Here is a 15,160-nt window from a genome sequence, read left to right on the forward strand (position 1 = left end):
ATCTTCATTTATCAAACAATATTTTGCAGGAGGTTTTGCAGGAGAAAACCGCTGCTGCTTTATGGCTAAAGCTGGAATCGATCTGCATGTCTAAGGATCTAACCAGTAAAATGCATCTGAAGATGAAGTTGTTCACGCACAAATTACAGGAGGGTGGTTCTGTATTGAATCATCTTTCGGTCTTTAAGGAGATCGTTGCTGACCTACAGTCTATGGAGGTAAAATATGATGATGAGGATTTGAGTCTTATTCTTTTGTGCTCATTACCTACTTCTTTTGCAAACTTCAGAGATACCATATTATACAGTCATGATACACTAACTTTGAAAGAAGTTTATGAGGCCTTGCATGCCAAGGAAAAGATGAAACAGATGGTGTCTACTGATAGCTCTACTTCCAATGGAGAAGGTCTGATTGTGCGTGGCAGGACAAAGGAGAAGAATTCGCATAATAGCCAAAGAGATAAGAGTTCGAACGGTTACAGGGGTCGTTCAAAGTCCAGAGGAAAAGAAAAATTTTGCAGGTATTGCAAGAAAAATAATCATGACATATCCGAATGTTACAAGTTGAAGAATAAAGAAAAGAGGAAAGGTAAATCTAATAAAGAAGGTAAAGCATCTGTTGCTGCTTCCAATAATAATTTTGATGGAGAGACTCTCGTTGTTTTTACTGGATGTGCTAGTAGTGGTGATGAATGGATTATTGACTCTGCTGCGTCTTTTCATATATGCATACATAGAGATTGGTTCACCACTTATAATTCTATTCAAGATGCTGGTTCTGTTAGGATGGGTGATGACAACCCACGTTCAATTGTTGGAATTGGATCAATTATGATAAAGATGCATGATGGTATTGTTAGAACCTTGACAGATGTGAGGCACGTTCCAAGTATGAAAAGGAACCTTATTTCTTTGAGTACTCTTGATAATAAAGGGTATGATTGGTCAGGTGGAGATGGTATTTTGAAGGTGAAAAAAGGTTCTCTTATTGTAATGAAAGGTGATTTAAAGTCTGCCAATTTATATCATCTCCGAGGCACTACAATCACAGGTGATGCCGCTGTAAGTTCACATTCATTATCAGATTCTGATGCTACTAATCTTTGGCATATGCGTCTTGGGCATATGAGTGAACTTGGTTTGGCAGAATTGAGCAAGAGAGGTCTTCTTGATGGACATAGTATTGGCAAGCTGAAATTTTGTGAGCATTGTATTTTTGGCAAGCATAAGAGGGTGAAATTCAACACTTCAGTTCATACAACAGAAGGTATTCTTGATTATGTGCATTCTGATTTATGGGGACCATCTCGTAGGTCTTCACTAGGTGATTCTCGTTATATGTTAATTATTATTGATGATTACTCGAGAAGAGTTTGTCCTTATTTCTTGAAGCATAAATCAGAAGCATTTAAAGCATTTAAAGAGTGGAAGGTTATGGTTGAAAGGCAAACCGAAAAGAAGGTAAAGAAGCTTCGCACTGATAATGGGATGGAATTCTGTTCTGATGAGTTGGATTCATATTGTAAGTCTGAAGGTATTGTGAGACACTATACTGTTCCTGGTACTCCACAACAAAACGGTGTAGCTGAGCGTATGAACAGAACTATCATCTCGAGGGCCCGTTGCATGTTGTCTAATGCAGGTATGCATAGATATTTTTGGGCTGAAGCTGTTTCCACTGCTTGCTATCTTATTAATCGATCACCCAACATTGCCATTGATAAGAAAACTCCAATTGAGGTATGGTCTCGTTCTCCAGCTAATTATTCAGAATTGAGAGTTTTTGGTTGTCCTGCTTATGCTCACGTTGATAATGGTAAATTGGAGCCTAGAGCTGTTAAATGTATCTTTCTTGGTTATAAATCTGGTGTTAAAGGTTATAAATTGTGGAATCCTGCAACACAAAAGGTGGTGATTAGCAGGAATGTTGTCTTTAATGAATCTGCTATGTTGCCAAATGCTCCTGTTCAGAGTCAGCAGAGTTCTAGCATGCAGGTGGAGCATTTTATTAATGCAGAAAGTACACCAGATACCATTATCCAAGATACACCTATTGCTGAAAATTTATTTATTAATCATGATTCATCTAGTGTTCCACATCCTTCATCCATTGTGCAGCCTACACAACATTCTATTGCAGTTGATAGGCCTAGAAGGCAAATTAATCCACCCAAGAGGTTAATTGAAGAGTGTAATATTGCTGCTTATGCTCTGAGTTGTGCAGAAGAAGTTGAAGGTAATGCAGAACCTTCTAATTACAATGAGGCTATTACTTCTGCTGATTGCAATAATTGGATGACTACAATGCAAGATGAGATGGAGTCACTTGAAAAGAATGGTACTTGGGATTTAGTCAAATTGCCAAAAGAGAAGAAGTCTGTTCGTTGCAAGTGGATTTTCAAAAGAAAGGAGGGTATTTCTCCTAATGAAGCAGCAAGGTATAAAGCAAGGTTGGTTGCTAAAGGCTATAGCCAGATTCCAGGTATTGATTATAATGACGTCTTCTCCCCTGTTGTGAAGCATAGTTCTATTCGCACTTTACTCAGTATTGTTGCTATACGTGATTATGAACTTGAGCAATTAGATGTTAAAATTGCATTTTTACATGGGGAGTTAGATGAAGATATTTATATGGATCAACCTGAAGGTTTTGTTATTCCTGGAAAAGAAGACTTTGTCTGTAAATTAAAGAAATCTCTTTATGGTTTGAAGCAGTCTCCTAGACAGTGGTACAAGAGGTTTGACTCATTTATGCTCTCTAATGATTTTAAGCGTTCTAATTATGATAGCTGTGTCTATTTGAAGACTGTTAATAGTTCAGCTATTTATTTGCTTCTCTATGTCGATGATATGTTGATTGCTGCAAATGATAAATCAGAAATAGCCAAATTAAAATCACAGTTGAGTAATGAATTTGAGATGAAGGATTTAGGTGCAGCAAAGAAAATTCTTGGCATGGAGATCATTAGAGACAGGAAAGCTGGCAAGTTATATCTTAGTCAGCAAGGTTATATTGAGAATGTCCTTCGTCGTTTCAATATGCATGATGCAAAACCAGTGAGTACTCCATTAGCTACTCATTTCAAATTATCTTCAGCTTTATGTCCTGAGTCAGAGTATGATATTGAGTACATGTCTAGAGTTCCATATTCTAGTGCAGTTGGTTCACTTATGTATGCCATGGTCTGCTCTCGTCCTGATTTATCTCATGCACTGAGTGTTGTTAGTAGATTCATGGCTAATCCTGGCAAAGAGCATTGGAAAGCTGTTCAGTGGATTTTCAGATATCTGCGTGGTAGTTATAATGCTTGTTTGCAGTTTGGAAAATCTGGAGATGGACTTGTTGGTTATGTTGACTCAGATTATGCTGGTGATTTGGATAAGAGGAGATCTCTCACGGGTTATGTTTTCACCGTTGGTGGTTGTGCTGTTAGTTGGAAAGCATGTTTGCAGGCTACTGTTGCTTTATCAACTACTGAAGCTGAATATATGGCTATTTCTGAAGCATGCAAAAAAGCTGTTTGGTTGAGAGGTTTGTATACTGAGCTTTGTGGAGATAATTCTTGCATTAATATATTCTGTGATAGTCAGAGTGCTATTTGCCTTACAAAGGATCAAATGTTTCATGAAAGAACAAAGCACATTGATGTGAGGTATCATTATATTCGAGATGTCATTGCTCAAGGTGATATTAAAATATGCAAGATAAGCACTCATGATAATGCTGCTGATATGATGACGAAACCAGTTCCTGCTACTAAATTTGAGCTATGCTCAAATTTAGTTGATGTTACAGTTTGAGTTCTAGAGATTTTTGGCGTCGGTGATATTTATTATTGAATGGAGTTTATTGATAATTTTTTATTTGTTACAAGATGGAATTCGTTTCAAGGTGGAGTTTGTTGGATTGTGATCCGAATTCTTGTTGGGCCAGACAAGGGACGCCTTCGGCCCATATTCTGGAACAGACCGTATTAGGCTAGAGTCGTATGTGTCCACCCCTATAAATATATCTTGTAAGTTGCATGGAGAGCTAAGACGCTCATTGTAATTCCCTGCATTATACACATCCCTGATATAGTGAAGATCACCGATTAGCGCCCGTGGTTTTTTCCCGAAAGGGTTTTCCACGTAAAAATCGTGTCTCGTGTTCGATCCTGTCGTGCTTTATTTCTTACAGTATGTCGTAACAAGAATTTGGGATCAGTATGGGTTTAGTGCTTCCATACAATTCTGATGCTTAAATTATTTCAGATAGCATCACACTGGCGTGTAGCCATTATTCGATCAAGAGGAGCCAGAAGCCAATCAAGGTCGCTAGTGACCACAGCAGGAAGCTATCTTCTAAGAACCCATCAGCTGGCTAACCCAGCTCTCGACCTCCATTCCAAAAGGGATCGACATTTACACGTCCTTTTAGCTCCCAACGATAAGAAGCTCTCACAAGTCACCAATCCTGTCAGTTACAGGCGATGGAGCTCGAGATTAATCTAGCGACAGCTCTGTTTTTTCCTCTGTCAGAACAAGACGCAAGTGGATCAAGTGGCGGCCTGGACTCAACCGTCCGTTGCCATTTCTCTATTCCCCGATTCGGCTAAGGACGCGGGGCGATTTGGAGATGGGAATCGCGTGCTTAGGAAAACTGACCGGACACACGGTGGCAGCACGAAAGGTGGTTAAGAGAGGCAGTAAACAATGAGCGACAGATAGTCGGACGCTTGGATCATCCGGCAATGGAGTCACTGATCGGCGCGAGCTCTGTGTTGACTAGCTACAGGTTTTGGAATTGCGCCATTGGCGTTTAGGTGACCCGGCGAATGAACGTTTCTAGTCTACATTGTGTCGTTGCGTAGGGTTACTGTGCAGGGCTGAACCTACTGATCATAGATTCATCAGTGAGGCAAAGGTTTCTTCCTCTGGTCATGCTAGTCGATTTCTCGTTTGTGATGTGCACCTTGTTCCTTGGCCTGAATGAAATCAAAAGTGACGAACAACAAAAGAATCTATACCTTTTTCTGGACAAAAATAAGTATTTATTTTTTCACGCTTGCTAGAGTTTGGCGTCTGATTTTGCATTGTTACTCACGCAACGGTGTGAACACAGTGACAGCGGCAGCATTAGGGCTCTTGGGTTAGTGGTGATGGCTTCCCGACGGGAATTTCTCTACTGCCACGCTTAGAGGGAGGTCGGCTGGCGGTAGACCGGTTCGACGGAGGAGACGGGTGTGAGGGTGGGGACGTCATCAGCCGCAAGTAGCAGAGAACAGCTGGTGGGCGATTCCAGCGGTGGGCGAGACAAGGATATGGCCCGACGGAGCGAGGTTAGGTAGTGAGACGACGGGAGCGGATCCGATAGCGGGAGCATCGCCAGAGAAAAAAGAGACTAGTGGGGCGAGGGAGTCTAGTGTTCTATCATGTGGAAGACGAAGCTGTAAGGAACCGCTTAAACAGTGTTCTGATTAATTAGTAAATCGATCATTTACTTAATCATGATTTCAATGATTAATCAGAATATCGCTTTGGTAGTCCCGACACGTGTTTTGTGTCCAAGATCGGAACACATGCATTTCTAACATATCATATCATAACAAAGCTTAACAAAGAGTGAGCAATTTAATTATATTACAAGTTCTTAAGTATCCACAATTTCCTACAATTTACAATAAAAGAGAGTTAAGAGGAGACTAAAACTAATCAACTCCTAGAAAAAAAGAGAATTATGCAACGGAAGCTAAAAACTATAAATAACAAAAGGACGATGGAGCCATATGCCCTTAGGCTCAATCGCAAAAGAATGAACTCCAAATAGTTGCCTACTCATATCCGCCACCACCCTTGAAGGGAGTGAAGTAGCTAAAGATCAGCTCTTCCTGACCGATAGCAATTGAAATAGCAACATCAGTATAAAGATACTCACAAGATTTAATCTATATTAGGTACTTATATATAACCCGATACTAAGAATTATGAATTGGGATGTTAGCAAGAATACGGCCACATGATTAAGTAAATTTATATGTGAAAGTAAAATTTGACACAAACATGTGTGAGCATCTAAACTTAACCAACACAACTATCTAACTCGTAACCATCAACTGAACATATATGCAAAAAGAATTATAGTAATAATATCTGCAAAGAATCATATCAACCCATCAACCAAACCAAGCTCGTAACTCTAAGACTGTTATAAATGGATAAAAGCATACTCATGATCGAGAGCGTGGTATTTTGAAATATTTTTATACCCTGCAGGGGTACAACTTTACCCACACAACTCGATGATTATACGACTTGAGTGACCACACAGATCCATCTAAGGGGGTACTTGTATCAACCTTTCTCAATAAGCCACAACCATTCAAATCAGGCATCGCTTGGTGTGGAGCACACTTAGGTTAACTCCCAGAGCAATCTCAAGTGTCTCTTACAAGCCCACCCGCTTACATCGTCGATATGCAAGATCGAATGATTATAGCTACAGAGGTATTTGGCTTATCTTACCATTAGATTGACATGTGGTAAGTACAGTAAGTGCTAGAGCCAACTGCAACAGCGATCAGTGCTTAAGCGACGCAAGCGGTCTATAGTGTCAGATTACTCTCCCGTTCTACTCTAGTGAACTCCACATCAGGGCAAGAGAAACACTCCTAACTCCATCCATATCTCACCCCATCCTCACTACTCAACCAACCAACACCATTAACCTAACATTATTATCAATGTAACAGTAATTAAAGCATATAGCTTGTGAACGGGGTTGAACTAGCGCTCGACTTCTACCGAAGAATCTATGCATGGCTAAGCATTTCGATTAAGTTTTAAACTAAACCATCATCAAGTTAAACCCCGATTACAAGAAGATGTATCACCAATAACTTAAGATGGGGTGTAGTGTATCAACATAGGTTCTACCAATACAAGACCTGACATCGATTCAACAACATGCATAACGTACGTAAAGCATATTTTATTACATTAGACACATATGGTCTAAATTAATAGGAGAAATATGGTTAGATGCTTGTCTTGCTGCTTAGGCAGCTGCCTGATGCTACTCACATAGAATTCACAGAACCCGTGTGGCCCAGTGTCACCTTCAATCACACCCACGTTACGCTCCAGATCCTTGTTCACTAAAGAAGAACACATGCAATGATGAGCATGAATAAGGTGCAATAATATATGCTACAATATACATAACAACAATATAAAAGTGCAAGACATGCGAAATAATAGCAAACTTTACGATCTAAACGACTTCATAAATCTAACAGGAGGCTGGAGACTCCAAGTTGAACGCGGAACCTCCGGGTTATACTCTGGACGGGGGTTTTCTGCTAAATCTAAAACAAATTAACCCAGATCCTATGAGTTTAATCCGAACTATCCGGGTTGGATGGATTATCCAGGTGAGGCTCCGAGCGAGGGTGCTCAGATAAAAGCACCGTGAATTACCCGGAACCTTTGGGTTTAAGCCAGACTATCCGAGTTAGGCAGACTTGTACTTCTCGATGATCTTCCTCGATTGATTTGACTCGCATGTTAAATCTATTTTGTATAAACATATATATGCACTATACAAAGGGTTCTAGACTCAATTTGCACCTAAATTCTAATGATTTTCAAGCATAATTTATCGAGGTTTTCACTGAACTACTCAGACTATCCGAATTCTATCCGAACTATTTAGATTGTCCAGAAAGATTACTTAGAGGGAAAAAATCAGACAAAGTATGTTCGTCGATTAAGATTTTGTCTATTTTAAGCGTCTAAAGTATAGTTTAAGCGTCTAAAGTATAGTTGGATTACGATAGGAAGAAGATCGGGAATATTGTATGCCGCGCCTCCACTGTATTGGGCCAAGTACTGACTTGGGCTTCGTACTTTGTGTGGTAGAATGGTCTGGGCTGTCTCAGGTGGCATGGTTATACGGGCCTCTGCCCCTCGTTGGTCTGGAGGTCAGATCATCTGGGCAATATTTGACTCGTTCGCCGGCCTGGAAAAGGTTGGGTAAGCAGGCTGCAAATTGTAGGCTGGGCTTACCTGGGCCAACAGGCCGATCTTCTTATGTCGGCTGGCTGTGCGGCGTGGGTTAGCGGGCTGGGCTGGTTTGGCTGCTTTGCCGCAGCCGCGTGGCAGTTCTTGCCTGCGCCGTGCTCCGCGGTGGTGCGAGACCGAGAGCGGAGAGCGGAGAGAAGTTCGTGGAGAGAAACCCGAGCAAGCCCCATCTCCGCCTCATCCTCCGCCCGCTCGCCACGATGCTCGCGACCGCCTCGCACCGCCTTTCGCTGGTGGCGCCCGCCGCCGCGCTGGCCCGCTGCGGCGTCCGCCTCCCGCGCCGTCGCCCAGGCCGTTACGCTTCGGTGCGCGCCGCGGCGGCGGCGGCGGCGGCCCCAGCCCCGCCGGCGAAGGAGGGGGCCGAGGAGCTGGGGTTCCAGGAGATGTCGGCCGGGACGCGGCGGCGGTATTACATGCTCGGGGGCAAGGGCGGGGTCGGGAAGACGAGCTGCGCGGCGTCGCTTGCCGTGCGCTTCGCCAACAGCGGACACCCGACCCTCGTCGTCTCCACCGATCCCGCGCACTCGCTGAGCGACTCGTTCGCGCAGGTTATCCATTATTCGAATACCTGCCCTTTGTAAATTGATTTGTCTCTGGCATACCATCCTTAACTGGTTCCATTTACTTCCTGCGTGTTTCAGGATTTGAGTGGTGGTGCGCTCGTGCCGGTCGAGGGCCCTGATTCGCCTTTGTTCGCACTTGAGGTTAGTGAAATTAGAATCTGAACTGTGACAGGGAACTATGCATATATACAAATGGTTCTCAGCGTTTAGTTTCTATAACTTAAGCAAATATACAAATGATTCCCATTACCCACTAGCAGATTTGATCAATGTATGATGAAACTATGTCGCAAATTGTTGCCACTATTGATTTTCTCTTGCAAATTTTGCATTTTGTGGTGCGTTCTGTACTTTTGATGAAATGGTGACAGGACCAGGTCAATGAAACCATTAGATGTGCGATAATTTGAGAACATCAACTGTGATATTTGATAATAAGTTTAGAGGTCACAAAGGTCAATAGTCTATAGAATAATAGGCAGTGGAGGGCTATCTTAAACGATATTTATGACTCACTCTTGAATAGATTGATGTGGATTCTGCTTAATTGTGGCATGTTGGGAATTCGAATGCAGATAAATCCTGAGAAGGCTCGGGAAGAATTTCAGGCAGCAAGTCAAAAGAATGGAGGGACTGGGGTGAAAGATTTCATGGATAGCATGGGCCTTGGGGTGCTTGTTGAGCAGGTGTGTGGTCATATTTCTGTATACTTTTGCTTTCAGTGTTGTACATACCCCCATTATGGTTAGCCATGTTAGTTCTCATGTTGGTGATTAGCGTGAATTGCTCTGTCCAAGTTCAGTTTTGTATTTGGCTAATGGCCATCTTTTTCTGTACAGCTTGGAGAGTTGAAATTGGGGGAATTGTTGGACACACCACCACCAGGATTGGATGAAGCAATCGCAATTTCAAAGGTAAGAGGACATGTGTATAGGCTTGGGGTATCCTACTTCTCATTGTTCTGGTTATTTGTGACTTCCTTTTTGCATATCACTCAGGTTATGCAATTTCTCGAAGCACAAGAGTACAGCATGTTTAGTCGTATTGTTTTTGACACCGCCCCGACGGTAATGACCATATCATTGTGCATCCAATGTTGACTCCAGATACCCAATCAAATTGTCAGCTGTTATTTGCTTTAATATTGACAGGGCCATACACTCCGGTTACTATCCTTGCCAGATTTCTTGGATGCATCCATTGGGAAAATATTGAAGGTACTGTTAGCTTCCATGCTTCATTCTATCATGCTATGATTGAAGACCTTTAGTGTATACTGATCGCTGAATGAAGAAAAATTGACTACTCTTGTATTACTCCTTAGAATCCCTTCATTTTTTTTTATGGCTAAACAATTTTGTAGTGGTTGCATCTCCTTCTGGCATGGTTTCCATCGCTTTATCCTGTGCAGCCTTCTCACTGTTCTGGTTTGTTAATATATTCAATTTATGAAATTGGAAAGCATTATATCTTGTTGTATATTGATGTGCTCAATACATTGCTTATAATTTTTTCAGCTCAGTGTTAGTGAGCTTGACATTTTTTATTACATGTGGTTTCCAAACATCACGTGCATCTCCTTCACCTGCTTGATAAGGCCAAAGATTATGACTGCTACTCCCCTTGTCCAAAAATACAAGGCGCGTTTTATTTTGGGAAAGTCAGTCAAGCTTTGTATATTTGGACAAACAATTACTCAAATTATAAGTATGTTTAGTGTATAAAAAAATTGTACGACTAGATTCATATTTCAAAATGTTTTCACACTATGTTGGTTTTGTAGGTATAAACGATATATTTTGTGAGTAAACAATGGTCAAAGTCTAATTTTTTAGACTAAGCCACAATAAAATGTGCCTTGTATTCTTGGACGGAGGGGTCAATATACCTTTCTTTGTCCATTCCATCTGCTGTCTCTTCAATTTAATTAAAATTTTATATGAAGCTGTTCTTCTGATCCCTTAACCAAGAGATAGATATCCCATAATATTAGGATTATTGTTGTATCTGACAACTTGAAATGATGTTGTCTGTATCATGTTGCGGTTTCTCATATTGATTTTTCCCTTCTTTTTTCCCAGCTGAGGAGCAAGATTGCCTCTGCAACATCAGCTATTAAATCTGTATTTGGACAAGAGGCTCAACAGCATGATGCAGTAAGTGTTCTGCTCAGTTCCTCTGAAATAGCATATTGTTTCTTCACTAGGTGTTTCGAACTTTCAACTCATGTTCCTCCTAAAGGTCAACAAATTGGAGCAACTCAGAGAAAGGATGGTAAAAGTGCGAGCGCTTTTTCGTGACACGGAAACAACAGAGTTTATAATTGTGACAATCCCAACGGTAAGAATTGTGTGCTTAACTCCCCAGCCCCCTTGTATATGTATGTCTCGAAGGTAATACCCTTCACTCTTCGTTTGGTTTGGCATTTTTCAGGTGATGGCAATCAGTGAGTCATCAAGACTGCATTCTTCACTGCAAAAGGAAAGTGTTCCTGTAAGGAAACTCATCGTGAACCAAGTTCTACCACCTTCAACATCAGACTGTAAATTTTGCGCTATAAAAAGAAAGGTATAAACAATACTGTTCCGGCAGTTTACGTTTTCAATGAATATCTGGTTCTTGTAAAAACCACCAACCTACAGGGACATTTATCTATTTCCTTTCACACAGGATCAAACACGTGCTCTGGACATGATAAGGAATGATCCAGAATTGATGGGGTTGAACATTATCCAAGCACCACTTGTGGACATGGAGATCAGAGGTGTTCCTGCTCTCAAGTTTTTGGGTGATATAGTGTGGAAGTAACTTCAGTAATTGGAAATAGGATCCCTTTTGGGTGCTTAATAGCTCAATATCGCTTTTAGCTTGTTGCGCTAGCGAACTGCTTTGCAAACTGTGAACACTTCAAGTATAAACTTGGGCAGTTCTTCACAGCCACAATGCGGCTTACCATATCCCGGTACCTTAAATCTGAGTAGAAAGCATCGAATTGGAGGGTTTTGCTGCACTAGCATTCGCTGACCTGTTATCTAGCAGTGATGCCAGATTGGATATAGTTCCACATCATGCCAATGCAGCCGAAATACCTAGTATTGCTGCTTCTTTACCCCTTAGATAGCAACACCTGTGGCCTTTTGGTTCCACAAATTTGTAAAAAAAAAAATATTTTTTGTACGCGCCATGTAAATTTGTTACAAGAAGTGAGTTTTTGTCCTCCTTTCTGATGCAATTGTTCAGGATCCTTAACCTTGATTTCTTTGCCTAGTTCTGTCTTGAGAGTTAAGAGATCACTTCTCTGTAGCTGGGGTATACTATCTCAGCAATGCTTGGCACGGTAATTTTGGCTACATTAATGTGATGTAATAGTACAGCTGGGGGTAAAGACAAGACGCGGGCGCGCAGCAGCGGCAATTGAGCGTGATTTGTCTTGGATTCCCGCAGCATGCATGCGCGCCGCCCATGCAAAGCATTTCTGCCTCGGGAGTCAGCTCTGCTCTGTAAGCCGATACCAAAAGCATTTCTGCCGGTCTCCGCAACTGCAAGACTGCCAATACATGAGATCTCATCTTAAATAAATACAACTCGGAAGCGTATTGGAAAAAGAAAAGAAATCCACGAGGGATCCAGTGGTATACATTCAGCATTGCATTCTTTGATTTGGATTATCGGAAGCTGTTTTAGTATAATATTTTGCTAAACTATTGGAAGGCGTGCTAGCTCCTGTGCCTGGTCGACCTTTTAATTTCTGTTGTCAAATGTCATTCGTGCACATGGCCAAATCACGGCCTGCAATGCCATTTGAGGCTGGGCAAGCAACCATCGAACTTGGTTGATTAGACCGACACGATCATGTTTTTGAAGACCGGCATGAGCGCTAGTGGTGCATTCAATGCTAGGGATATATTGAACCATTATGATTTCGAATTTCCTAGGCTTTAGTCGCCTAAAAATCCAGCGGCGGTGGGCGGTCGGTGGACAGGGTTGGGGCGGCAGGCACAAATCCAGCGGCGGGAGAACCCCTGGAGATGGACCAAGAAGAGAGCAAGAGGACGATGCAAGAGAGAATGATGTGCAGTGCATCATATCACAAGCGGACAGCCGAGGTAAGTCTGCTGTATTTGTTTTCCTTTTCGGACGCTTGCCCGCTAGTCCCTCCCATATGATTTATGCACAAACGTTTCTATGAGTGTGACCTTATGCTATTATTCAATCGCAAATCTAATTGAACATTTAGTAATAGATAGATAAATACAAGTCTACATCATGACTATTTCCGTGAGTGCATTCATAGAATTATAATTTTTGTGTGTGCTATAACGTAGTAATCAATTTTGCAACTTACATAATTATCTCTTTTGAACCATAGTTAGTAGCAGCACGAGAGCAGCAGAAACAGCAACAACAAGTATACCTCATGTAGTGCATGCTTGCGTTATTGAAAAAGACCGTTTTATCTTTGATTGTCACTCCTGATGGCTGAGATGAGGCCGACACAGTCGCGGCAATAGACAACGAGGTGTAGGTCATCGTGGACTTCATCTCTACGTCTATCGTGATTGCCATTTTCCAGAGGAGGAGGGGGGAGGGCACATGCCCCCTTAGTAGAGGCCAATTGAACGAGGGAGAAGAGGGAAAAGTTTATTGGGATCAGATGCTAATTTTGTGTCTTTTTTATAAGAGTTCATAAGTCTAAAATCTTCTAATTAACAAAAAAAACATAGGGAGTGGTATCTATGGAGAAGTTGGGAACTGATATTGTCTAATAATGACCATGCCATGAAAAGATCGGTGATAAGAATATAGCAGTGTACGTATACGACTGCATGGTTTATTCCCCTGCACAAGCCATCATTGGCCACTTTCGTAGTCCCATTGCACAACAATTGCACATCGCCCGGTACTTAAGTATGCGGTTACCATAAGGTTGCCACTTCTTTCTCTAGCTAGTATTCTTCATCATGGAAGATTTCAGCTTCTATGAGGAGGGGAACTACTTCCAGGAATTCAAGTTTTACAAAGAGGAGAGCTTCCAGGATTTCAGGTAAGAACTCAAGATTACCACTGTTAAGGTTTCAGTACTCTCTGATGATGGCATCCTTGTGTACGTATTAGGCTGTATAGAGTACAAGCTTTAGCATTCTTGTTTGCAAGATGAAGTACTTGGTTACATTGGAATGCCTTCTTCTCATGTACCTTTCTGTTTCTGTCATACTCAGTACCGATTACATGTTTGAAGGGAAAGCATTCTTCTCAAGTCAGTATTTTTATATCAACCCTATTAGTTCAGAGGGTAGCTTATCTCAAGGTACTACAAATCTTTGTAATAAGGATGCCTGCGAGCAAGCAAGCACTGCAAGTTTTCTAGGCTAAATGATATTTCTTCTTTATATGTAGATGAGCTGGACACCCTATCTGAGATTGATTTCGAGAGTTTTTGGGCTCAGATGGAAGAAGCTGATCGCAAGAGCAAAGAAGGTGACTGTGAGAAGCTGGAGTCTGACAGTGTGGAGAAGGGCGCAAAGATGCAGGGCCGTCAGGGCGGTGGGTCGTCAGAGAAGGCAGCATTGACGTTCGAGCAGGTGTCGCGACACTTCAGCATGCCGATCAAGCAGGCGGCGCGGGAGCTTAACGTGGGGCTCACGGCCCTGAAGAAGCGGTGCAGGGAGCTCGACATCCCGCGGTGGCCGCACCGCAAGGTGAAGAGCCTGCAGACGCTCATCATCAATGTCCAGGTCTCGTCTCGCTCTAGCACTGGCAACAAATCTATTTGTTTCGACGTGTGAAATTTCTTTGGGAGACTGATGAGTGATGATTCGTCGTGTCCTCCGCAGGAGCTTGGGAAGAAGAGTGGGCAAGAGGAAGGTGCTCTGACCAGGAGCGTGGTCGAGATGCTGCAGCAGACGAAGAAGCTGATCGAGGAGAGACCTGAGGTGGTGCTGGATAAGAAGACGAAGGAGCTCAGGCAGGCGTGCTTCAAGGAGAGATTCAAGAGGAGGCGGCTCATGGGTCATGGCGCATGGTGATGGATGACTCTGCTCCCTGATGCTGATCTCTGAACGTTATGCAGGTGCAGATTCGATCACAAGAATTTTGTCTGATCTCAATGTGCTAGCCGTCCCATAGTGTAATTAGCAGTAGTGTTTGTTAGCCATAGTGTCTTAACCTTAAGGTGAGGCTTGTCATTTAGCAGTAAGTTAACCAGGGCAGCAGGGCAAGAACCATTTTGCTGTATCTATCTGTTCTTGCCATCCTCCCATTTTGAAGTTCAGAACTGTTCAGTCATGAATTTTGTTTGTGAACTGAATTTCTGCTAGAAAAAACAGTTCAACCGTTTCATTTTGTTCGTTATTCGTCAGAAACTCAGGATATAGCAATCAAAACAGGGACTTTTATGTAGAGTCATCCATCCGTAATCCAATCAGAAACTCGTTATTCACGTCCAAGTTTGCCGTCTTCAGTAATCCAATCCAACTGCTCCGAGTTTTGAACATCACCAGACGCTTAACATGAACAGGGCAGGATCGATCAATA

At 42.2% G+C, this 15,160-nt stretch overlaps 2 protein-coding genes across 2 annotated transcripts; both read left to right on the forward strand.

The window, feature by feature from the left end:
* Positions 1-8,138: 8,138 nt before the first annotated feature.
* On the forward strand, positions 8,139-11,845 carry LOC133921246 (ATPase GET3B-like). Its single transcript, XM_062366051.1, has 10 exons — positions 8,139-8,611; positions 8,705-8,767; positions 9,202-9,312; positions 9,466-9,540; positions 9,625-9,693; positions 9,778-9,843; positions 10,708-10,782; positions 10,868-10,966; positions 11,060-11,194; positions 11,297-11,845. Exons 1-10 carry the CDS (start codon positions 8,264-8,266, stop codon positions 11,432-11,434), a joined length of 1,179 nt encoding a protein of 392 aa, XP_062222035.1. The 5' UTR covers positions 8,139-8,263; the 3' UTR covers positions 11,435-11,845.
* Positions 11,846-12,654: 809 nt separating this feature from the next.
* Positions 12,655-14,942, forward strand: LOC133920801 (protein RKD1-like). Its single transcript, XM_062365375.1, has 5 exons — positions 12,655-12,732; positions 13,573-13,670; positions 13,846-13,934; positions 14,024-14,361; positions 14,461-14,942. Exons 1-5 carry the CDS (start codon positions 12,655-12,657, stop codon positions 14,650-14,652), a joined length of 795 nt encoding a protein of 264 aa, XP_062221359.1. The 3' UTR covers positions 14,653-14,942.
* The last annotated feature ends 218 nt before the right edge of the window (positions 14,943-15,160 follow it).

This window comes from Phragmites australis, chromosome 6, assembly GCF_958298935.1.
Source record: "Phragmites australis chromosome 6, lpPhrAust1.1, whole genome shotgun sequence".
NCBI classification, from domain to species: domain Eukaryota; kingdom Viridiplantae; phylum Streptophyta; class Magnoliopsida; order Poales; family Poaceae; genus Phragmites; species Phragmites australis.